We start from the raw sequence: 24168 nt of genomic DNA on the forward strand, positions 1-24168 counted from the left end.
CAAACATATTTCAAGGATTGCTAGAATGGATTTTTGGCCATGCTTTAAATGAAATATTGGTCCCTGTATAAACAGTGGTAATGATTATTGTCTCAATTCACAGCTCCTTGGAAATTAGTACTTCACACAAAGACAGTGGTATTCTTGTACATTTCTTAAAAATGTGCTTGTTATTTCATTGCAGAAACATGTAGCCCCTGCTTACTTCTTATTAGAAATATCACATCTCATGCTCATACAATCCCTAAGCACGTCTTTCTTTCTCATAAAGACAAACTTTAATATTACAGTGTTCTATTTTAACCCCCCTTTTCCTCTCATATAAACTAATGCCACAAGCAGAGGAAGAACTGGAAGGAAGAACTGAAACTGTTTCGTGCTGGATTGATAAAATGTTACCTGTGTTGCCAAACCCCATGTGAATGTTGACAAAAGCAGACATCACAGGTTACTATGGCAATGCTACAGCCGTGGCAAGATCACAACTTGTTTTGTTTATTTGTTTAATTTCAGTTTGATTCCTTTGCATTTGTAATGGTTGCATTGCTTCGTATTTTGTTTTGTCGTTTGTTTTATTTTTTTGTGTCTAGGACTTGAAACCAGCCGGGTTTTATTTCCAAGAAAATCTTTTCATAAAGTTTTTTTTTTTAGGCGTGCTAACCCTTATCAAACTTCTATTAAGCAAATGAACAGCTGAAAGAATAGAAGGAACACATGGTTCTTTCTCAAAGGTTTCTATAGTCAGGCTTTCCAAAAGCAAATTAAATCAGAGCACTAAACTCTCTCTCATGCACTGCCTACATGTTTTGCATGGGCTGCCTGCAGCGAGTGGTGGATTATCCAGTGAAACAAGACAGACATCTCCAGCCTACCCTGGGAAGATAATTGTCACTGAGCTTGTCCATGTAAGAATAGATAAGTGTACCACCTACACCCTCAGACTGGTATTAGCTATGATTACGATAATGGGAAAAAACAAGACATGACTCCAATTAATCATTTACGAAGAAAAAGTACTATTTAAAATGAACCCGCTGGACTGAAAACAATTCCTTACATAAATACTGCCCGAGAAAAAAATGAAATTCACACAATAAATGCAGTGCAGTCTCAGGGCTTGCTTAAGAAGATTTAGCAATGATCCAGTATTTAGGCAAGGCAGAAGACCTTGAATGTGCATGAGAGAGGGCAAATTATTTACAGGTTTCTTTCTCTGCCGACACATGTCATTCAGAGCAATCATCAATCTGAAAAGGCTTCTGTATTCATTAAAAAACAAAATTTCAAATGTACTCGCGTACCTTACATCACCAAGTTCGTAGTACATTTTCCGTGCATCATCCTTGATGTATACTGCTACATTAGGAGACTCCAACATTTTCATGTTGAGCTGTTGTGGGAAGGCACTTACAAAGAGGGCACGGATTGTGTCCCCACTCGTTATTTCATTTGGCATCCTTATCTGTTTGGTTTCGTCTCCATACTGCAGATAAAGCACACCTGCGAGAGAATAAAGCAACAGATTGGTTAGTGTAACGACACACGGCCAGGCGTTCTTTTATCTTGTCATAATGTGCTGCATCATGGGCCTATAGAATGTTCGTGACGTTAGGGTTTTCTGATGTGACACGATGAGCCTGACGTTTGAAGTAAAAAGGTTTGTTTAGTTTTTTTAAGAAAGGATTTGAAGTGTTTTCTCAGGGGTTTTTTTTAACCCCCAGCCCCCCTGTCTCAACCACATTTTTTTTTTTTTTTTACTGTAAACACATTTGTCTAGTTTGGAGATGATATCATTTTACACCACAAAACAAAGCGACTCACTTTCAAGCAGCAACGGCAAAACACACAACCACTATGTGATTGACACTCGCTCTATCTAATCTAGGAACCCTCCCCTGCCAAGATCCCAAACAGATTAAGGATGAACTGATAACATTGTAATCCACCTCCAGAATACAGTATATCCCAGAATCATTATTGTCCAAATTGTTCTGAAACTTGAATCTGCTGCCACAGATCCATGGCTTACTCTATAAAGTCGAGGGGATTTAAAGTTTAAATGTCAGCTACATTGAAATTTTGGGCTGAAATGTACAGTACAGCAAATCCTGATAGCACCCTAGTTACTTTGTGCGATTCTTCCAGTTAAGACTGGAGTAAATCGATAACAGTTCCTGTTTAAATTTAGCAAGTGCTGCCACTGCTGAAAACACATTATCACTAGCAGTGTCTTACTCAATCACTCACCTTAAAGTTACACCATTAGATTTTATAACAATTATTGACCCATTTCTTTTTTAAATTTCCCTTGGTGGCTTGTGAAGTTATGCAACCACTTCTAAGGGGATTATTCTTCAGAGCTCACTCAGTATCGGGTGGGGTGGGGGGAGGTTATGCTTGTGGATTACTTGGATAGCCTCATTTCAAGGAAATTAACACAGCTCTCCATTAAGAGTCATACAGTATCCTCTGTAGAATAGAATCTGGATCATCTTATGTAATATATTAGGTTGTGGTAACTGTATGACCAACCAAACACAATATGGTGCTCAGGTGGAACGCATTGCATGTGTCTACCTACTCCATTCACACAGCGGTAACGTTTCCAACCAATCGCGTTGGTTGGGGTGGGCGGGGTATTGTTTTAGACACTGCAGCTCATGGAACGTTAAAACGACTGCAAAGAAGATAACCGTTTTTATTTTTTTTTTAATAGCGGACACAAGCGTGAAAATAACTAAACCAAAAAAATAAACAAAGCAAATTCTGAAATGCGTTTAGAAAGTGAAAAGGAACAATACGACACAGCAAACAAAAAATCAGAGGAAAGGCAAGAGGGGGAGGCCGGATGAGCCTGTGCGAAAAAAACAGAAGCATCCTTATAGTGGGTATGACGTTACATGGGGACAAAAAATGGAAATGGCTTTTATACAGCAGTCAACCAGGTGGAATTAGGCCAAAAACACATACAAAATCAAAAATATTCACGGGGTAAATGAAGCAGCATAACTTGTGTAAGAATGAGAGTGGAGACTATTGAGGATCATGCAAAATCAGATGTACATAAGGCATCGGTGTGTGCTGAGGCACAGTTACTCCAAAGTGGCACCATCCTACAAAAACATGCAAGCTGAAAGAGGAAATGCAGCCTATGTTTAACTCTAACATCCATGCAGTGCACTTCTTTTAACCAACAGATATACCGTTAAACTAAAAGTAGAATACTGTAACAACATTCCGCATGATAACGAAACCCAAACTCTAGCCTGTGCCTGTAACAATACCCCATACACACCTAGCAGAGGCTTGCTCAATGGTTTTGCTGCCTTCAGAAGCCTCTCTGAAACAAATATCATGTTGCATGTAATTGCCCTTTTTAAATAAAAAGTTATACTGCAATTAAAAGTTACCTCTCCCTTGCTTATTTGTCTTGATGAGTTTATTAAAGAAGTCACACAGAATACTGAATAGCTGTCCTCCACCCAACAGCTGGCACGGTTTGGCTTTTCTTTGAAATGTAACGAGCATTGCCCCTCTCTGCTGCCTAACATTGTGTGTGGGCTGAAAAGTAGCTTTAGAATCAGTGCATCAAGCCCTATCCAAGGAAATATTCAAACATACAAAACTATCTGCAGAGCACCTATAGGGCGCCAGGTTTTTGATCATTAGAATACCCTTACCAGCAGGTTAATAGGGTTTTATCAATGCTAGAAACAATAAAAAGCAGTGTGTTGCAGTTTCCAACATCTGCGCCCGAATGTCTTGTTCATACCGTACCTGTCCATCTCTGTGCTGCTGTCAGCGTGCCTGCTTTAAAGAGCCAGAGTACTCAAACCCTATATTTTTCTTAACATATATTTAGAAGTTCAACATTAAGCTAGTCTGTTTTGCATCTGCTGATATTAGCAACTGTGGCAAATTCCAGTGCTTGTTTTGTTTTTGTTTTTTGCTCAAAACATTAAGAGTATGATTTGACTTGCCAGTTTGTGGATGTCTCAAGGAAACAAAATGCATCAACGCAGCCAATCAACTATGCAAAGGCCACTTTTAATAGGGCTTGACTGAAACAAAAGAACAAAAAAATCAGTGTTTTTTTGGATGACTGACTTTGTTAAGCATAAAGATGGGCAAGTCCAGTTTGGACTGCGTGTTTTTAGGTGTGTTTGCAGATCTGTGCATAGGAGATGTGTGTGTGTGCGTGTAAGGGAGAGACAGAAATAGCCAATGGTTGACATGAGTGTTCTAATCTGAGCCAGAGCTTGTCTTTAATTTGAATATACAAGCTGGCTTGTAATTAATTGTATACGATAGCTTTCCCTAATCTTCAGCCTTGGCAGAAGAGAAAATGAACACTTCCATATGCATACTGTAATTGACTAAATTCAAATAAAGAAAATGCTTCACCAGTATATAAAAACAGGATTCATTACTAACATTTCCAGATCAAACAATATGTGCTAAACAAACAAAGCATTAGCAGTTGTAGTAGTCATAGTTGTATTTGTATCATGGGAAACAAAATGTATGCTTGCAAAACCAAAAAAACATCTCTCAGTGTTATTGCTTAGGTGTAACTTGAACCAAGGGTAAAAATAACAGACACACTTAAGATCATTAGACAGGGTCTGCACAGTGCACGGAACCGGACAAAAGCATACTGCATTATGTACAACTTAGCACCCATGGTGAAGGTGAAAGAAAAAGCGAAGGGCTGATGTTACTGGAATTTGAAACGCACAGTACCTAGTGATCTGTCCTTTGTCTGGTTGGTTGACCTCACCACCGGGAGGCTTGCCCTTGAGCGGCTGCCCCTAGTGAAAGCAGTTGGGACCTCTTCCTCAGACATGACTTCCAATGACTCCTCCGAGACGACCAACTGATGCTCGGCCTGATCTCCAGGACCAGGCTGCGGGCTCTGGGAGTGCTTCGGGCTTATGATCTGGAGAGAGAGGGAAAAATAAAGGTTCTAGTCTGAACAGCACTACAGCTCAATGCAGACATGCGTTTGTAAGATCAGCACTTTCACACAGATCTCACTCCCGTGCATTTAGTGTAAGTTTTCAATGAAGTCTATATTACTGCATAGGCTGCATCTTGGGATTTGACCTACAATTGAAAACCCTGTAAAAGAATAGCGCAATCCTATATTCTACTGCATGCTGCATTGCTTCATGTAACAGACATTGAGCTGAAGATGCATTCCTTTTGTCTGCAAGTTATATTTCTTCTAATGTAAAGACTGCATTTACACACACTTCCAGCATTTCATTCATGCACGCTGGCTACCAACACAGCTGATATCAATTGCACTTGTGTTTTTAATGTACATTTTAAAAATGAATGAAAGAAGACAAATCTAGCACAATGCATCAAGGAGGTTATTCAAGTTCCAAAAAAGATACAAGGCTCTATGTATTTTCCTTCGTATCTACTGTACTTTCAACTATATCATTTGAAAGAGCATTACTTGCAAAAGAGTGACTTTTTAATTCTGCCCTGGAATGTGGTTAGGAAATATGTAGGACACGTTTTTGAGTATCAGAATCTGGGGGGGAAATACAGACAAACTTGTCCTCCTGCCACAGAATATTCTTACAAGTACATAAGTGAGTTGTAGGTCATGGTAATGTACCTTTTCATTATATTGACAGCTCTAATTTTGTATTTACAGCTGCGGTGAGGATGTGCTACTGTGACACTTGTATAAATGGGTAGTTCTTCTTGTCTTTTTGCTCTATTGAACTAAACATATTCTCCAGGGCACTTCTTGTCATGTGTTAATTCAGCAACAAAACAATGAAGCTAAAATGAAAGCCTAAATACATGCAGTACAATGCTGGGGTTATTAAACAACGTGCCAAGAGGTCATTGAACGTGGAGACAGGAACTTTGAAAGGGCTTTAAACTACAATGCTTGCTGCCCTATAAACAAATGGCTACACAAGCCTGTTGATGGCTGTGTCAGCTTGTTAGGGTTTCTCACCACTTGGTTTTTGAAGAGTGCAATGCTGCGTGTTGAGAAAGGCACTGCAGAGGGCAGGGAGGGTAGCTGGGATGCAAAATAAAGAGCACATTCAACTGGGAAAGGATGCAGAGAAGAGGAGAAACAATGTACTAACTCTTTGAGATGACTCGATTTTCATCAAGTACCTTTGCATGTCAAGCTCTGAGTGAAGCGAGGCCAACATGCACTGTATGGCCTAATAGATGGTTTCAAGCAAAAAAAAAAAAAAAAAAAAAAGACAGGAAAATATATCAAAAAATCAGAAATACAGTCACTTAAACTACTCATATCTATGTCTCGTGAGTTTAACACGACAGCAATTGAAATAGTAGCCAAGTAATATTGTTACTATAATGCTAGAACGTTTGCCTGACACAGTATACAAATATAGTATACACCCCAATCCATGTACAAACGCATCACCGTTTTTTTTTTAGTCATATATATATATATATATATATATATATATATATATATATATATATATATATATATATATATATATATATATATATTTTAAATGATCCACTCACTTTTCACGTTCATTGCCCCTTTCAAAGTAGACCCAGGACACAGAAATGGAATTGATTTAAGCGCTGACGCTCACTTTTAATAAACACCAATCAAATAAATTAAACAAAACAAACAAACGCCTAGCTCCTTCTCTGGAGCACTAACTATACCGTCTGGAACCTAACTGAAGCAGGACAGCTAAGCTGTTTACCTGTAACCCAAACACAACTCACAAGGTTTAACACAGCACTTTACCTTGACTGCTTGGAAGCAGACCACACCTTCTGCCTCCCTACACACAGTAACACTTTGATTACAAGTACAAATGTTTTCAATACTTCATTTTAATATAAAATGTTGACGCTTCCCCTTTATTTTTTAGTGGTAAAAAAAAAAAATATGAGCACCTCTATTACATCAACAAGATAAGAATTTTTAATACAGTATATTGCAAACCAGCTGTTATTATTTAAAAAGGTAATACAGAAAAAATGGCTAGAACGGATCAAAACTAGCATAACTTTAAAAGTGCGGCAAAAATAGATGAATCCTACAGTAGCTACTGGGTGGTTTGGTGGTTCACAAATTATAAATACTCACAGTATCAACTTAACAGAGAGCAAATAATAAAGAAAACTACATTCTCTGATTGAAAACAACAAAGTTATATACTACTACATATGCATCATAAATTCTGAGGTAAATAATCTATGACTTTTAAAAACTTAAAGAACAGTTTCTTGGTGAATCTCTTTCTTGTTATACCATTAAGTTCTGTGGTAAAATGATAAAAGACTTAGGGAGCCATTCCCAGGGTTCTGCACAAAGCTGTTCTGAGCTGTAATGCAATTAAATAAGTGGATAAAAAAAACACCCTGGTGGGGGAGACTCCTGCAAGATCAAATCTAACCTTTAAGAATGGCTGCATTTAAACATTTAAAATAGAATACCTTTTTCAAACCAGTTAGATCGTTTTGACAAAACATTGAAAACATCTTGCCAAAGAATCAGCAACATTATGCCAAATGACAATAACATTTATTAAAAACAACTTTTCTTTGCTTCCACAATCACACATTGCGTAACGGATTTCCAGTAACTGCTCTGTGTTTTTACTGTTCAGCACACTCTATCACATATGTCAGCAGTTCCTGTCTGCGTTCTGCTTTGCAGAAATCCAGTTTACTGCATTTGGGTGAAACAGTCATCAGGAACAATGGCCTGCCTAAAACGTGCTACCTGACAGAGATACCAAACTCTTGTTAATTGGTCTCATCTTATTAACTGTAGATGCAGGTTAGTACTGAGAACGATGGACAGGCAGTACAAATGCCACACTGTAAAATTGATTTTACAACTGCATGCCGCCTTTGGAAGCTTGAAACAAAGCAGAAGGTTATGAACTCCAGAATAAGCTGCACTGTGTGCGATAGCTTCGTATATAAAACACAATACAGCATATTATTCTTAAGCTTGCAGAGATAGCAGTTTTGAAGCAATCAATGGTTTCAGCAGTTGATTTGTCTCTTTACAGTCGCATACAGTAAGCTACTCAATGAGAAAGTGGAAAGCTGCATTCCCAAGGTAAAGTACAGATACAGTACTTCATGTTTTAGTATGTTAATGCAGAAAATAACATGTCAGTTCAATTTACTGTATCTAAAGATGTCAGCTCTGGGTACAGCTGCAAAATACAGGTTAGGAATGTAAGAGTACAGTATGCAATATATACTATGCATGCTTCCAAAAGTGGTGATAAACAGATGAAAATGCATGTTTGCATGACTAAAAACTAAAACAATACCTTAAAACAACTGACATGACAAACCCTCTCAAGTAAAACTACAATTCATATGCCATGACATCAATTCGTCTCACTTTCGTAGTCAACTCGATTTATCTTTAGACTTCACACGGCACAGAGACACCTCTCGTCTAAAATATATTCATCTAACCCGACCCAGCTGCATGTCAAGGGAATTCTGTTGTTCTGTTCCAGCACATACATTTGACAGATTTTTTTTTTTCTAAACTGCCACAATAGGGACATAGTGATGTGCTTTCCTCAACTTTCTGGAGAATAGGTAAATGTTTATAAAACACAAATAAAAACATGGTGTTGAATCAAATACGATGCAATCATTCCAGCCTTGTTTTACACTGCAGCACAGCAGATCTTCCGATGCTATATCAATGCTGGGAATTACAACAGTGTACTGGCAAGGACATGTTTGTTTGGGTCATGCTGTAAGGTGCGATTTTGTAGCAGAAAGTGAGAAGGAGCATGTCCCAGAACTCATTTACACCAGTTATGTCATTCTGGTTTGAAAAAGGCTAACAATCAGGCTGCTGGTTTACAATTCAAACACAGCAGATAAGCTGAAATATAGGGGTACAGCTCTGGTATATAGTTTTCCCATATTCTTAATGAAAAACTGAAAAATGTGACATTTCAAAATCTAATATGAAATGCTGTACTACTATTATGGCTTCTGGTAGACTTCTGCGACACAATTAATACAGTACAGGCTACAAGCGATGTCTGTGTGTGGCATCGTGATTAATTATTGCAAAGCAATTACAAAGCGGGGTATTAAAATAGCACAGTGCTACATAGGTCAGATTCAATGTAATGTTAAACAAACAGCTTAAACAAAGCTGTTCCTTGGGGGCAAATTCTCAACCATTCGTACATGTGCCTTGATTGAAGTATTGGAATGGCTCTATACACTGACATTGGAACAAAGACTGCTACTGTTAGTGGCTCACAGACAGTAAAGATCTGAAACTCAAACAGTCCCTTTCTATTATTGTGAACCAGAAGTTAACTAGTTAAACAATCTTGCAGGACTCACAGCATTCTGGGACTAATTCCCAAGCAAATCTCATTTGAATGCCTTTTCTCATATTACCTCGGGTCAGTGACTAGAGAGATCAGTAAACCTGCTGACATTATTAAGAGGTGGTAATATTGCTCATAGTGTAGCTCATGACAGGAAAAAAGGAAATCATTGAGCTTCAAGTCAATAGGAGTGGGGTGTTCCAAAGTCCCAAAAACAGGCCCTTTGATGAAATAAAAATATTAGCACAAACAAATATATCCAGAATAATATTTCAGTAACAATACAATAATAACAAATACAGTATTTGACTGGAAAAAAACACCTTTCACTGAATGACTTGCTCTCCTGTCCCACTGAAACACTGTTGCTACTTGTAAATAATAATAATAATAATAATAATAAATAATAATAATAATATCCACTGTTTAAACTAAAAAATCAGTCCCATTTTCCACCTTGGTAAAGTGCTGGTAAGTCTCTTTAGTGTGTTTTTGTCTGTAGTGGTAACAATGTGTACCCTATCTTACCTTATTACATTAGGGCCATTGTGGGAATCGTAAGTAACAACTCATATCTTCACTAGCCATCACCTTTAGGTTCAAACATCTAAGTTATACAAAATATCAGCTTACATGAATTCTGTAAAGTGCTGAACACATGTGTTACATGCATGTCAGTGGCATGCTGTATAATCCACACCACAGCAGTAAATGTAAAATTAAAGCTCTGGGTAACATTAGAACATTGATTGCTATGACCACAGTGTATTCACAGTATGCATGTGTAAAAAAATAAGCTTGACACACAGATGCCTTCATATACCTCCAGATTGTATTCATACAAAGTCCAGAACAATTTTCATCACAAATCGAACCGGTTTGGGCAAGGTGTTCCAGGAATTCAATATGCAGTGCTACCCCGTTATAATGCTGTTGTCGGGTCCATAATTAGGAGACCGTGTTACTTGTGTTTCGCCTTATAAACAAACATTGGCATTTTTGTTCCCGAAATGACTTACATGCCCACAAGCAAAATTAATACTGTAGTGTACGGTGGAAAATGAAGGAAGGTGACACACACAATTTGCAGGTACTCGAATCCACGGTTTATTGAACGATTATTCCCGGCCCTTGTTCAAAAACAACAAACAGTTTTGCACTCTCACAGCAACACATTCACACAGCCGCTTGTCTCTCTCGGCTCTGCCCGCGCTGATGTTTGCACCCCCTATATGCTTTCATGTCCCTGCTATCCCTGTTGACGTTCCTGCAGAAACCAAGCGAATAAAGCAGAGTATAATTCATTGTCTTTAGCGCAGCGCATTTTGTTCCCCTAAAACAGCCTCTTTGGAGTCAGTCTTATCAAGAAAACCTCTTTGTTTGTCTTCGTCTTTTAGCCATCCACACAATGCAGATTCTGTAACATTTATATCTTCTGAAACTGCTGCCTGAGTTTCACCTTTTCATACTTTGCCCATTGCATCGAGTTTCATTTGAACAAAAGATTGACATTTTTTGCTGTATGCCATGCTTCGTACTGTATATCTGGAACGTTCACCCTACGTTTGCATGATGCGGGAAATGGGAGCCACAACCTTTCCGTGTTATAACCGATTCCGCACTATAACAGGTTATAGTTTTTCGTTAAGTATATGGAAAACTACAGAGCGGTGTGTAATTCAATATGTTAATGTAACATAATTCAGCAGGTTTCATTCAACTTTATGAAGCAAAACTGGTTAATTCTGTAGAGTGCTGCAAAATGTTTTCCATAGCTGTAATTGCCCCTCATAATTATCAAAAAGAATGATTCTTGAATCACCTATGTTTTTTTTGTAATACCACATTTTGGGGTGATTTCTTTAAAGACGATACCTGTTGTAAATTGTAACAGTTTTTGCCAAACTGTAGTGTAGGCAAGACTGAGATCATTCTGTGTGTTTTGCTCCAAGTTTACAAATGCCGACATACCCCTGACCCTCTGTTTTCCATCGCTTCTCTTACAAGGCATCTCCTTTTCTGCTTCAGACATGTTTAATATTCTCAGCATAATCTCTGGCCACTGTAGATTTTAATAGCTTCATTACCTGACCATGCGTTCCACCCCTGGATTGTTCAAAAACAACATACTCATTATCCCAAGCAGGATTGAAATATCTTTTCAGACTTTTTCCATAGCTATAACTGCCTCCCTTTTTGTGCAGCTACCTCAGGGGGGTATCTGATATTGGACTGCCATTTTGTCTGCTTTAGTATTAATAATAATAATAATAATAATAATAATAATAATAATAATAATAATAATAATAATAATAATAATAATAATAATAATAATAATATCCAACAACAACATATGAGGGGCATAGTACAGCTTAAAACAATATGAAGAGTTTGGGTATGTACTTTAGATGCCATCGTACGCCCTGAAAGACTTATGCAAACAGCTATCTGATCTATTTATTTTACCCAGTTGGAGCACTAAATCAAAATCAGTTATTTCAAGCAAGCTGGGTAAACAAAAACAGTACTGACATTTATTTTGATCTTCATTTTTTGATGATTGGGATGACAGTGACGATGAAAAAGAATACTGGTAAAGTCAGACCGACCACATTTTCAGTGCATTCCCTTGGGCTATTTATTAAATGCCTGTTTGAGAGCCTTGAATTTTTCATAGAAATTACCGTTGGGTACTTGCTTTATTGCTCCTATAAATTGCCTTGCAGTTGGTCAACTTAATTACATGCTTTTATAGCCTTAACTTAAAAGAAAAAAAGACAATAACAGTGACTTTCAGAAGTGATCTAGGAATCTTGCACTGTAAATAAACACAGATTATCATCCCCCTTCTTGAATGCAGTGTGTTGTACTGTTATCACACCCTTGCTTATCTCGTCTGTGTAACTATTCATTATATTTACCGTCAAGTTAGCAGAATGTTATCATCGCTACAGTTGGCCTTTCCTTGTGTCGCTGGAAAACGTCCTCATTCTGAGAAATATATTCAGTTGTCCTGCTTTTTGCTCAGCAGTACGGACGACGATAAATAAAATAATGTGAGATCAGGGTTCACATCCTGCAGAAAAGGCTCAATTATCAGGTTTGCCTGGCTGCTCCCCAATGCAATCTGGCCCCAGGCTGTTGACAGTTTCACAATATAAGCAGGAACGGTAGGACTGAGAATGAACCCAATTGCACAGCCAGCAGCGTCAGTCAGAGAGCCTTAGAAAGTTATCAAAAACACTGCCATCAACAACTATGGTGCCAGCCAAGCTTCCCGGTGGCTCCTGAACTTTGAAAAGTAAACGTGGGTATTTTCCGTAGGGAGTGACATTTTTTCTAAAGCAAGAATTGCTTCCCCTTCTCCTGTTCTTTAAAAAGACATCATCATGTCACTGCAGGCAGACTAAGCATACCTTGGTTTTAGTTAGAAGCAGATAAACGCATTGCCTGGCACCACAATGGGATTATCTGCCTACTGAAATAAAGCCAGGAGTTTAGCTGCCTAATTAATCCTACAAACTGGGGCAGGGCGTAAAAGGAAACATCCCTCCCACAACTCCTGATTGCACTCTCCTGCTCTTCCTGTACTTATCAGTGTTAAAAATAGATAAAATTGGGACAAGGGGTTGATATGACCAACAGCTGCCTTTGCCATTTCTATTCATTTATTTGTAATTGTATCAGAAGATCGGTTCAGGCACACTGCGATAACAGAATCACTATAATGCAGAACATAGCGGAACTTAGTGCATTACAACAACATAGACACAGTGGAACTTACTGCATTACTACAACACAGGAGCATAGTGGAACTTGGTGCATTACTACAATACAGAACATACTGGAACTTAGTGTTTGTGTAAAGCTGAAGGAACAAGAAGCCACTTTGAGGCTTGGAACTTGGTTCTAGTTTCAGGCCACACCAGGGGAGACTTGGGGTTTGACACAGCAAAGTTGCCTCAAGCTAGGTTTCCCGGTCACCTGGAATCAGGTTTCAAGCCACTGTTCCTGAAGAAGTGGCTTCATGTTCTCGCAGCTTAAGGGCTGGGGAGTCGGAGTCACAGTCACTCAAGTCACCAGCTTCTATAAACCAATTAATGACAAACACAGCACTGGGATCTCTTAGCTGAGCACCTCTCTTATCTAGGGCTTATCCTGGTCACCTGCATATTTTACTAAATTTACAACACACAGTACCATATTTTGAAGCAAGTGCATCGGCAAAGCCTGTCTGGAGGAATACAAAAATGGTAAAAGGATAAAACACTTTGCTGAAGCACACAGCAACACTGATTAGTTATTGGTATTTTTGTACTGCAAAGCTTTTTGTATTCATCCTGATAATATATCTTTGCATAGGGCCTATAATTGCATTATAACTTTGTGCAGCTGACAAAGCATGATCAGAAAACTGACAAAATCATCTCCGGTAACACTTAAGAATGTGTGAGTCTCGGTCATGCTTTCACACTTTTAATATCCTAAGCTGTGATATACTTATACAAGCTCTTCACTGATAATTATAGGCCCAGATGCACACAATTGGCCTCAGAACTGACAATGCCAGACAGCTCTGCAATAATGAAGAATATCGATTAATACCATAGCTACTGAACAGTGGCGATGTGATGTCTACAAATTTGTTGAGGAGTCCAGTGCTGGAAAAAAAAGCACTGAATCTCTCCAAGTCACTCTACATCACTGCTGTTAAACCTGTTTGCTTTAAAATCTTGGTAAGGAGAGGAAATGATAAAAGTGACCTTCAAAAGTACCACTGCCACCTCAGTTTCTAAAACCTTTTGTGTCATGTTGCTAAAAAAGCAGCCCTTAGTAAGCAACATGCAACAGATCTACAAAGAACACTTAAAAGAACCCCAATTACAGAAACAAAATGTGCAGAGCGCTCATAACCAGTACAGTGTTAAAGGGTTGGCCTCATTCCACCCCCTGTGACCCCACTTCAACCTGACTTGGTTGTTAGTAGAGAGGGCTGGCTCAGATCAAGCACAGAAAAACTAATCTTAAGTAGCACTGAATTTATACATGAAGGTCAACCCAGTGTTAGAGATAAGTATTAAATCTATGATATACTTGTACAAATGAAGATATCTAATGGAAAGTGCCTGCACCTTATGAAAATGAAAAATGGGAGTTAACAAAAGCAACCAAGTCTTTTTTTTATTTTTAACACTATACTAAAAATCCAGTTCTCGGCTGCAATACAATTTAAATAGTGATGGCAGCACATCACATAAAGCATTTTACAGTACAGGGATAACATGATAGTAATGCAATGTGTAATCTTTCCAGAGACAAAAGACTTGTAATACAGTAATTCCTGCTGAGATCATTGCCACGCTATCATTCTGAACTGTCAGTTTGAGTTGTGCTTTTGCACGTAGGAGACATTTTATTATACGTATGTTCCAAGCAAACTGAAGTATCTGGGGCTTTCAATACAGTAGTATTCATGAAATCAATGTTAACTAGTGTTGATCTGCACTCTTAAAAGCACTCAAAACAATTCATTTTAACTTCAACTTTTGGCAGAGGTAAAGCTTTTAAATCTTACAAAGGAAACAGCAACATAAAGGGCATTAGATTTAATGCAGCAACATGATGAGCTTCCCTTTCCTTTTTAAACATGTGCTTAGTGATTTATTTGCAACAGAAGGGATGCAAAAAAACATGCCTGTTGGACGACATTGGACAGTTTAGTCTTTCCTTTACCTATTCACACCCTGTAGTACCTGGAAGGAGCAGCTTCTACTGAGATGAAACCAACATTTCTCAGTTCAGGAGCATAAATGAATCATACATACATTTCTTCTCAAGCATGTAAAGGGCTGCAAAAATAAATGACTTAATGACTTAAATGACTCAAGCCACTTTTAAGCCAATAGTTATACTGGAATGTGCAATGCTTAAACTAATTGCCAGCTAGTAAGACAACCAACCAGCAGAACTCCCTGCTATCACAACAGGACCTGGTTCATGTGAAATCAGAACTCCCTGCTATCACAACAGGACCTGGTTCATGTGAAATCAGAACTCCCTGCTATCACAAAGGGACCTGGTTCATGTGAAATCATTAGGCCAAAGGTACTCTGTCCGACCCATGTCACAGCTCTCAGCAGGGACCAATGTCTGCAATGTCCTGTTATGGGGTTCAGCACACATCATTCCACCTTTACAAGGTGATATAACATGAACACACAATATTTCTCTTTTTCTACACACCGAACCTTCTATTAGCATTCCTCGTATTGTAGCGGTTAGTTACCACAGGTATCTATTATTACAGGCATTTTATTATAAGCACATTCCCACGAGAAACCAAACTTCCAGCAAAACTGATAAGCGATTCCTAAGGCTTTCTTTACTTTCCTTAACAAGACATATTGCCTTGGGACACTCCACTACAGTACCCAATGCAGTCCAGTGGGCAGGATTACCTGCCTAGTCTTACTAGGAACATATGGGCTTTGTTTACTATCCTATCTGAGCTTTACCTGTGTAAGAGAACAAGGGGTTGCAGTAAATCATATACAGAAACAACATTTTCCAGATGCTCGGTGTGAAGCTTTGCCAAAAAAAAAAGTAATTGTGCGTTCATATTTTCCCTTGAAGTGAAACATGTACCCCAGACCTGTACTGGGCTAGGAGAACACCAGATGTGTGCTGGCAAACAGACGGTGCATAGCTGACAAAGCTAATACACATAAATCTAAAGCACCTGTAACAATGTGCATGCTTATTTAAAGGGATTATTTCAAACCTTTATATGAACCTCAGTATCAGCAATTAGTAACACCTTGCAGAGCAAATTTAAAAAAGTTAAAGCCCTCCCTGCACAACCTTTGCCTTTATTTCTAAAACACTGACCTTTCATAAATGAGGGCAGGTGGAACTCATCAGATCTGGGTTGGAACTGCTCAAAGCTGGATCTGCATTTGGTTTGTGTGTCGCAGTGACACCGATACAGTCACAGCACGTTCTCACTCTTGGGTATAGTGTGCTTCAGTGTACATTAAAATTCAAAGAAAGCAGGCATCACCCGACTCCTAGTGAACATGGTGATTTATATTTTTTTTGAAAAGGTGTGACAGGCAGTTAAACTGACATGTTTCTACTGGGACGCTACCCCGCCTTTGTAGCTGCAGAAGGGATTAAACAGGTTTCACCTGAGGCTAGACCAGAGATATAGTGGCTGCATAAGATATACAGTTGAGTAAGGGGCTTGGCTACATTATATAAGAGAGAACACTGAATTTATTTAGGAGTGTTCATACTTCAGCACAGACAGAACACTAAAACGGGTTACCTTGTCATTAAAATATGTAATCATTTATCTGTATGATTACAATAAAATAGCATTTTTGGCTGCATGATCTAAAGTACATTTAAGGGCACATAAACTTCTCAAAGTTTCATGCACACTTTTATGTTCTTTTAGTAGCATTTACCAAGTTCTACAAGGTAGTGTACTCAATGCTGCTAGACGTTTCCTGTTTTCATCTCTAAAATATACTGGGAATGTGCAATACTGTAAACGTACCAATTAGACAGGTTTAGATAAATTGTAGAAACTCAATGTATGAGCAAAATAATCTAGCACACAGAATAACTGTCACACGTTATTATTTAAACATGAATGATGTTAAAGTAAGTTCTTAAGTTTTAACTAATATTTATAAATAAATAAATAAAAGAATTAAGACTCAAAACCAAGATTTGAACATTATTTTCAAAGGGGAGACTCCTCATAACAAAGGGGGAGGACTTTCATAACTAAAAATAACAGCAGATATTAAAAGGTACCCTGCTGCTAAAGTCTCTGGTATTTGCTCCTTATTTTGAAATAGTTGATTGTGTTTATGAAGGAAGCTGTCTGCCTTTCCTGCTTCTGAATGACTTCACTCTGACAGATCTTAATATACAGCACATTACCAAATCTTTGATCTTCTTCTATGCTGCTGTCACAGCTTGCACAGGGGAGCCCTACCAGTAATGGTGTCAGTGGATGCAGATCAGATAACACAGTGTTAATTTAAAAGCTCCAACTTGCAACTAAAAATGGAGGCAAACCTTGCACTAGTTTTATGTTGTTTTTCTGCAACATAAAATAGTTTGAACAACATTCTGCCCATTAACTTCATAAAGATTTCATAATAAAAGCTGCTAGAGAAAAGGTTAAAGTGTCTGAATGATGCAAATCGAACTCTCTAACAGCACAATTAATCACTGATCTGAGCAGGATATTTATGCCGTGCCAGCCCAAGACACAACAAATATAAAAGTATTTTGGAATCCTCTGTCTAAGATAGTTTTTGGTTTTGTTGTTTGATCCCAACTTCCTGTTTCTGTTGCCTGCGCCTGTTTGATGCTGACAATGTGGGCGTTTGACACAAGTGTACGTGGCAAACGAGAGCCATCTTTGGGACCGCAGCTTTCACAGGAAAACAAAAAGCAGACCAAAGCCAGCGCAGGCCACTTTTAGGATGACTGGACCACGGACGGCAGTGTTTACACTACAAAAAAAAAAAAAAGACAGAAGTCGTCACAGAGTCGGCTTAAAAGTAGCGAGTGTGTACAAGGTATAGATGGACGTGCCAAGTGCAACCAAACACACATTTAGGTTTCAAATAGTAATTTTTATACCAAATCTTTTTCCAAATAAGTCCAGTACGAAAGCACAGAGTGACTTTTTTAGACTTCAGCATTTCTAACGCAGCACTTATTCCACTTTTCTGCAACAGAAATCTCAAGGCTAATGGCAAAAGTATCTATAAACCAAAAAAGTTCAAAATATTTGTTATAAAAGACCAATGGCCTTCAGTGAGGCCAGAGGCATTCCAGTGTGGATATTATTTCCACAGCACAAAGGATTCCGAAAGCTGTGCTACTGAGCGTGTCATGATCCCATTAAATCAAAGCTGTGGCGAGCCTTCACTTCACAGCTTCCCACCACTTTAACAGTGTTCCAATACAACTTGTACAAATCAATCAGAGTGACAACAGCGTGCAGTTCTGATTACTCTGCCAAGACAAACAAACAAGATGAAAAACAAAGGTGTATTAAAACACTGGTAGGAAAGAGTTAAAGATATTTTAGTTCAGAGGCAGAATTAACAGCCTACCCTTTGTGAAGGGATATACAATTATTAAGGTAGTAGACAAGTTATCTGTAAACTCTCATTTCACTTTACTGGCAAACCTTTATTAAGGCTGGTCAGAAACAATACCTTACTGGAGGCCAACCAGTTTAACCTGCATTAACCAAGGCACGATTTCACAATTTCCTTCAGAGCTGGTTGTTATGGGAGATGGGAAGACAGACACTAGTGCTGTGTTTCAATACCAAATATTGGTTATGCCAAAGCATGTCCATTCATGGATTTAGTGGAATTGCACTGACATTACTAAATCACAATATTTCATTCTTAATAGACAACTGAGATGTGTATGGACACCAAATGAGAACAAAAAGCTTCATTTAAGGAATTGAGCTTGACATAAGCAGCTTTAAAAGCAATGGGAATCAGTATGACTTCAAGTCTTGCCTACACATGTCACTAACTGTTACTTTCATACCCAATGCAAATGAGTCAGTGTGTGAACTCTGTTACTCTCTGGCTTATTACAAGACCAAGGAAATGTCATGTTCTACCCAATGCACATGAACCAAAACAGAACTACGCTACCAACCACAGTTACAGCAATTCCACATTCCATGGGAATTGACCTAATATGGTACTTGTGTGTTAAACCTCTGTCATCTCATCCCAGCTTGACTGCCTCCCATGTTACATCTCACTCTTCTCTGAGCAGCATGGGGGATTTCACAAGGTCTGAGTAGGCAAAGTCACATCACAGTGAATGTGATGGTTCAAGGCTTTTCAACCGGGTGTACGTGTACCCCTGGGGGCACTTCTAAGGGTCAGAAGGTGTATGCAGGACGACTCAATAATGTACAAATAAAAATGAAAGTAAAGAAAATAATGATCTTGAATTAATTTTTTAATAGCATTATACAGTATCTCTAAACCACTGTGCATAAATACTACATTTTTATTTAGCAGCTCATAGCGAACTGCAGATAAAAAAAAAACAAAAAACACAGACTATATCACGTCTGTACTTACGCATGAGTGATTGTGATCGAGTGGACAGGATTTCCATTAGGGTGGGTGAAGCAGGCGTCTGGCGATTGTGTCTATGGAGAGCGCCCTGTGCTACTCATGAACTTTGCTGTTTTCAACTTGTTGTATAATTGAATACTAATTATTATTAATATTATTTAGTCATTTAGCAGACGCTTTAATCCAAAGAGACTTGGAGGTGAACCTCCTGGTAATAAGCCCCTTTCTTTAACTGCTGGCCCACAAAGCCTCCTAATCAGGGCAGCGCAATCTTTCTGCATTTTTCAGAAGTACAGTATAAATGCTCAGGTAAATATAATTATTAATCATAATACTCGCACTTTGACGGTTTTTGTTTTATTTATTATTTAGTAACAGCAATAGCGGCTGGTTGAATTTGTCTTCGCCGTTTGCTGAAATGGATACATTGCCCTTTGGATCATTTTTATGTTGACTTTAATAAATACGTTTATTATAGTTTTATCTTGAGGTTAAAGTTTTTTATATTGTAAACATTTTAAATAGCACACAATTATGCGGAGATGGGAAGTAAACTTAAAAAATATTTACAATGCATACTATTTTGTGTTATTCATACTAACATTGCTGAATGGAAAGCAAATACGACCGTTTCCAGAGAGATTACTAAATACTTGTCTTTTAATTCTGTGCATCCAAATACTTGTAATTAAAAGTTTTAAGAATGAAGCCTACTGTTCGTTATTCTGTCCTAAACTGGGGGGGCGGGTGCGGGGCGGGAGCTATCAGATTATTCTCCATTTTATTGCAAGTGCTGTGCCATTCAGTACAGGAAAAATTGTAACTGGGTACAGTTTAAAAAAAAGGTTGAAAACCTGTGACAATTCATTGCTCTCATAATATAAAGTTGAAGGTGCGGGTCATTGCCATCCCATTTGATCTGGTCTTAAGTCAAAACTTCATAGTTCCGACACGAAAAACAAAAGCTTGACCCCAAAATATTACCATTAATGACACCCATGAGGATGTACAGTGTACAGCAGAAACAAGTGCCAGCTGTAAATATAGTTAACAAAAGCAGCAAATGTGATGGGACTCAACTGACAAGGGTGTACTTGTTCTGCACAGATGTAAAAGACAGTTTACTTTCAAAATGCCACTGCTGAAAAAAATGCTTAAATATTTATAAAAAATATATATTTGTAGCGGTATATGCAAGTCTCCCATCTATTGCTGTGCAGCTTTAACCCTTCAAGGTCCTGCCCTATCTTAGCGCAGTTAACATACGCTGTTGGAGATCACATTGCAACCTCAAGGGACTCTTAGGTCCCAGTCTGAGGTAGTGTATTAATATATGTACAAATAAATGAATTAAATATTTGTCCCGTTCTCATGTATGCTCAATAACGGAGTTTATTCTCAAGCTGGACGAAAATAATTCAGAACTGAAAGGGTTAATCCCACTGACCCATGGAAGCTGAAACAGATGCTTGTTAGCTGAAGTCGCAGTGTTAATGTTTATTAGTTTCATCATGTTTGCTCTTCACATCCACAAATGATCAATCACACGTTGCACGCACGTTCAGCTTCTTTTAAATAAAAAAGGCTCCTCCTCCTTATATATATAATACAATTGATTTTTTAGATCCCCCCTATTTTTCTCAGTGTATATTTTTTTAAATATGAGGATATACTTAACACATCACTACAGCTGAATAACCTTGCTCTCCAAACAGACAGAGTTCTCACATTCCGACATCCAGGCTGTAGATAATTCCAAATCAGCTACACAGACTGGAGTTCAGAGAAACTCATTCCAGTTATAATTCAGAAAAGAAAGACTAAAGCAATGTTATATCGTTAGCTTACAATTCAATTTAAAATTCACCAACTGTAACAGTATTTTATATACTTAATGCGAACCCCAATTCCAACAAGCAATGTAATGCTTTCCATTCATTTAAAAGGTCTATAAGAGATTCTGGACTATGGAAGACTTTCTCTTTCTCCCTCCGCCCCTCACCCCTTTTCCCATCATAACTGCAGAACAGCTACGGCCTGCCTGTACCAGCAGGGTGCTTTGTAAAGCCATTGCACATCATACTCATACAGATCATTTGCAGTCCTATTGTGGTAATAATGCATATGTATGGTCATACTCTTCTACTCTGAGGGCAGATTCTCAAAGTACTTCTAGCAACAATATCAACCCGTTCCAAAAATCAGCAGCACGTATTTTCCACTTTCTCTTATTAGGGTGTGTTACATATCCCAGTTTAAGGGAGGTGGAGTATGACAGTGTGATGTAATTTAAGAGTGCAATTACAGAAACAGAGATTGTAGCATAATTGTGCTTACCTTAATTAATTTAAGTAAAGCCTTATCATTGCAGCAGAGTGGAAAACATGGTCCAGTACTTCCAGACAGAATGGTATAGTTTAAAACAAAAACAGTGTAGAGATTCTACATTATATTAGTATAAAACGTTTTCTTTTACAGAATGAATTAAACTATGCAGACTGTTCCCTATAAGTGACTTGTGAATCTGTCCTGTCTGTACTGAACTGGCAAAGTCTTAAACTTAATCAGATGCCTTTTAAGTCAAACTAATAACATTCCTTTAATGTCTGTGTGCCCCTAGTTACTAAACATGAACATATAACGAGCAGCTCAGTCAATAACCCATATTTGTATGAAATGCCTCATTAAAAAAAGTTAAAAGCAAAAGTCTCAATGTTATTGTTTACACAACTTGACTAAATTAGTGCTATGGACACCCAGTGCTCTTAGGTGTTTTAAAGAGTAAGTAGTGTGGTTCTGAAAAATACAGCGTTCTACATCCCTGCGTGTTGCTACAACTGTTTATATAATGCACCTGTAATTTCTCTCTTCATTGTTAACATCCTGACAACTCTTTACACATATAACAACTTTCAAGTCTGTCTTAAAAGCTCTTTTCAAAATGGCCACTCTAATGCAGTGGGGTTTGAGATCTGTCCTCTAAATCAGTGGTCCGCAGTGGGGGGGGGGGGGGGGGGGGGGGTAACGGGGGGGGGGGGGGGGGTGGGGGAGAGTCAGTAAGAGGGGCACGACTATGACTAAAGGGACAGTTCTGTAAAAAAAAAAAAAGATTTTAAAAAAGGGCAGAACATTTTAAATAAATGGCCAAGTTATCAGTGAAGCGCGACAGCTGCCAAGCAAGGGCAGTTTATGTGTTTTCAGGCTATTGGCGCAGCAAAAGTAAATCAGCCAAAAGCACCATTTCACTTTTAATTTGTAGTTCCCAGCACTCTTAGGTAAGATGTAGAAGAAAAAGTCAATACCTGTCATACAGTAAGAGAAGTCGCCAAGGTAAGGTAAAAATGTCCTTCTTCTTTTTCTCCCCACATATGTTTTTTGCAGACCCCAGGAACTTTTATCCACACATATGTATATTACAGGACATCCAGGTTTAATGACAATTAACTTATTTTGTCAACAGGAATTATACTAGGGAACACATTTATTTTGACGTCTGTATCATTTATATTAAATGATTTACTGATATTTTAAAATGGACCAGTCGCACGCGTCGCTTTTTTGAAGACCCCAGGGAGTTTTATCCACACATATGCATATTACTGGACATCCGGGTTTAATGACAATGACAAAAGATGAAGTCAGCTAGCTGAGATTTTCGAGACATACTGTATTTTGGAGATTTTTCGAGTCATCATTCATCTTTACCATTCTGAGACTCTGATCGTGAGCTCTGAAAAATGTTGGTTTCCTGTCAGTGTAACGCTCATTGCGGTCCCTACTGTTGCATTTTCTGCAAACATTAATGTGATTTCTACAGTAAATTGTATTTTTTTCTTTCGTTTTTAATATTTCAATTCCGTTAACTGTTGCTTCATTAAAATAAATACCAGTAACAATAAATAATCTACTGGCATTTACTTAAACAACATGGTTTGAAATTATAAGTCCAGTACATAAATATCAATAGGTATATGAAATGCAAAAACATGTAAATTACTTCTCAAATGGAAAACAATAACGTTGAAACGGAAAATCACTTTGGTCTACAAATTACATTTATATAGACAAATGGTTTTGGATATTTCTTATTCATTTTTATTAGTACAAATTAGCAGAAACCAACATACTGATTGGCTGGTGCTTGCAGTCTGCCACAAAACACTGCAATACATGGCTAACTAGCTTTAATTTGTATTACAGTATGAACACTTACTGTTGAAATCACATTAATGATTATGTAGGAACAGGGACAAGTGTAAAAGTTATTAACGAAGATTATATACACTCTATTTAAGACTTTTAATGTAATACTGTTGTAGCTCGATTTTGTACCGTGACTCCAATTGAATGACTGATTAGCAGTCGAGTCTCGGTACAGCTGCATAAAAGTTTATGTTTTCACTCACTCCATAAACGAAACAGTTCAAAATACGATCTTTGAGGCCAAATGATATGCATGCTTTCTTCGTCATGGAAGTAGCAATGTAAATGGATTACACCTCTAAGATGAGCACATTTGTATTGTGTTAGTGCAGAGGAATGCTACAAAAGTGAGCAATGAAATGGGTTTACATGCACGTAAATACCATACGAATACAAAAAATGTGCTGTGAAATCTGCATAAGAGCTACTAACACCAACTAGCTTTGCTGTGCAAAATTCCA

General features: G+C 38.1%; 1 protein-coding gene across 9 annotated transcripts in view; it reads right to left on the bottom strand.

Annotated features, from left to right (window-relative positions):
• Nucleotides 1-24168, bottom strand: part of LOC121314133 (sickle tail protein homolog) — a 225863-nt gene that overhangs the window by 42223 nt on the left and 159472 nt on the right. For 6 of the 9 annotated variants that reach the window (XM_041247082.1, XM_041247080.1, XM_041247079.1 and 3 more), the window contains 3 exons: nucleotides 6120-6200; nucleotides 4744-4939; nucleotides 1302-1500 (listed from right to left, as the gene is read on the bottom strand). In XM_041247082.1, coding sequence (XP_041103016.1) covers nucleotides 1302-1500; nucleotides 4744-4939; nucleotides 6120-6200 — 476 coding nt within the window. Of the gene's footprint in view, nucleotides 1-1301; nucleotides 1501-4743; nucleotides 4940-6119; nucleotides 6201-12280; nucleotides 12504-24168 lie in introns of those variants that run through there. The other 3 variants (XM_041247081.1, XM_041247084.1, XM_041247085.1) reach the window with 2 other exon arrangements.

Source organism: Polyodon spathula, chromosome 4, assembly GCF_017654505.1.
Source record: "Polyodon spathula isolate WHYD16114869_AA chromosome 4, ASM1765450v1, whole genome shotgun sequence".
NCBI lineage: Eukaryota > Metazoa > Chordata > Actinopteri > Acipenseriformes > Polyodontidae > Polyodon > Polyodon spathula.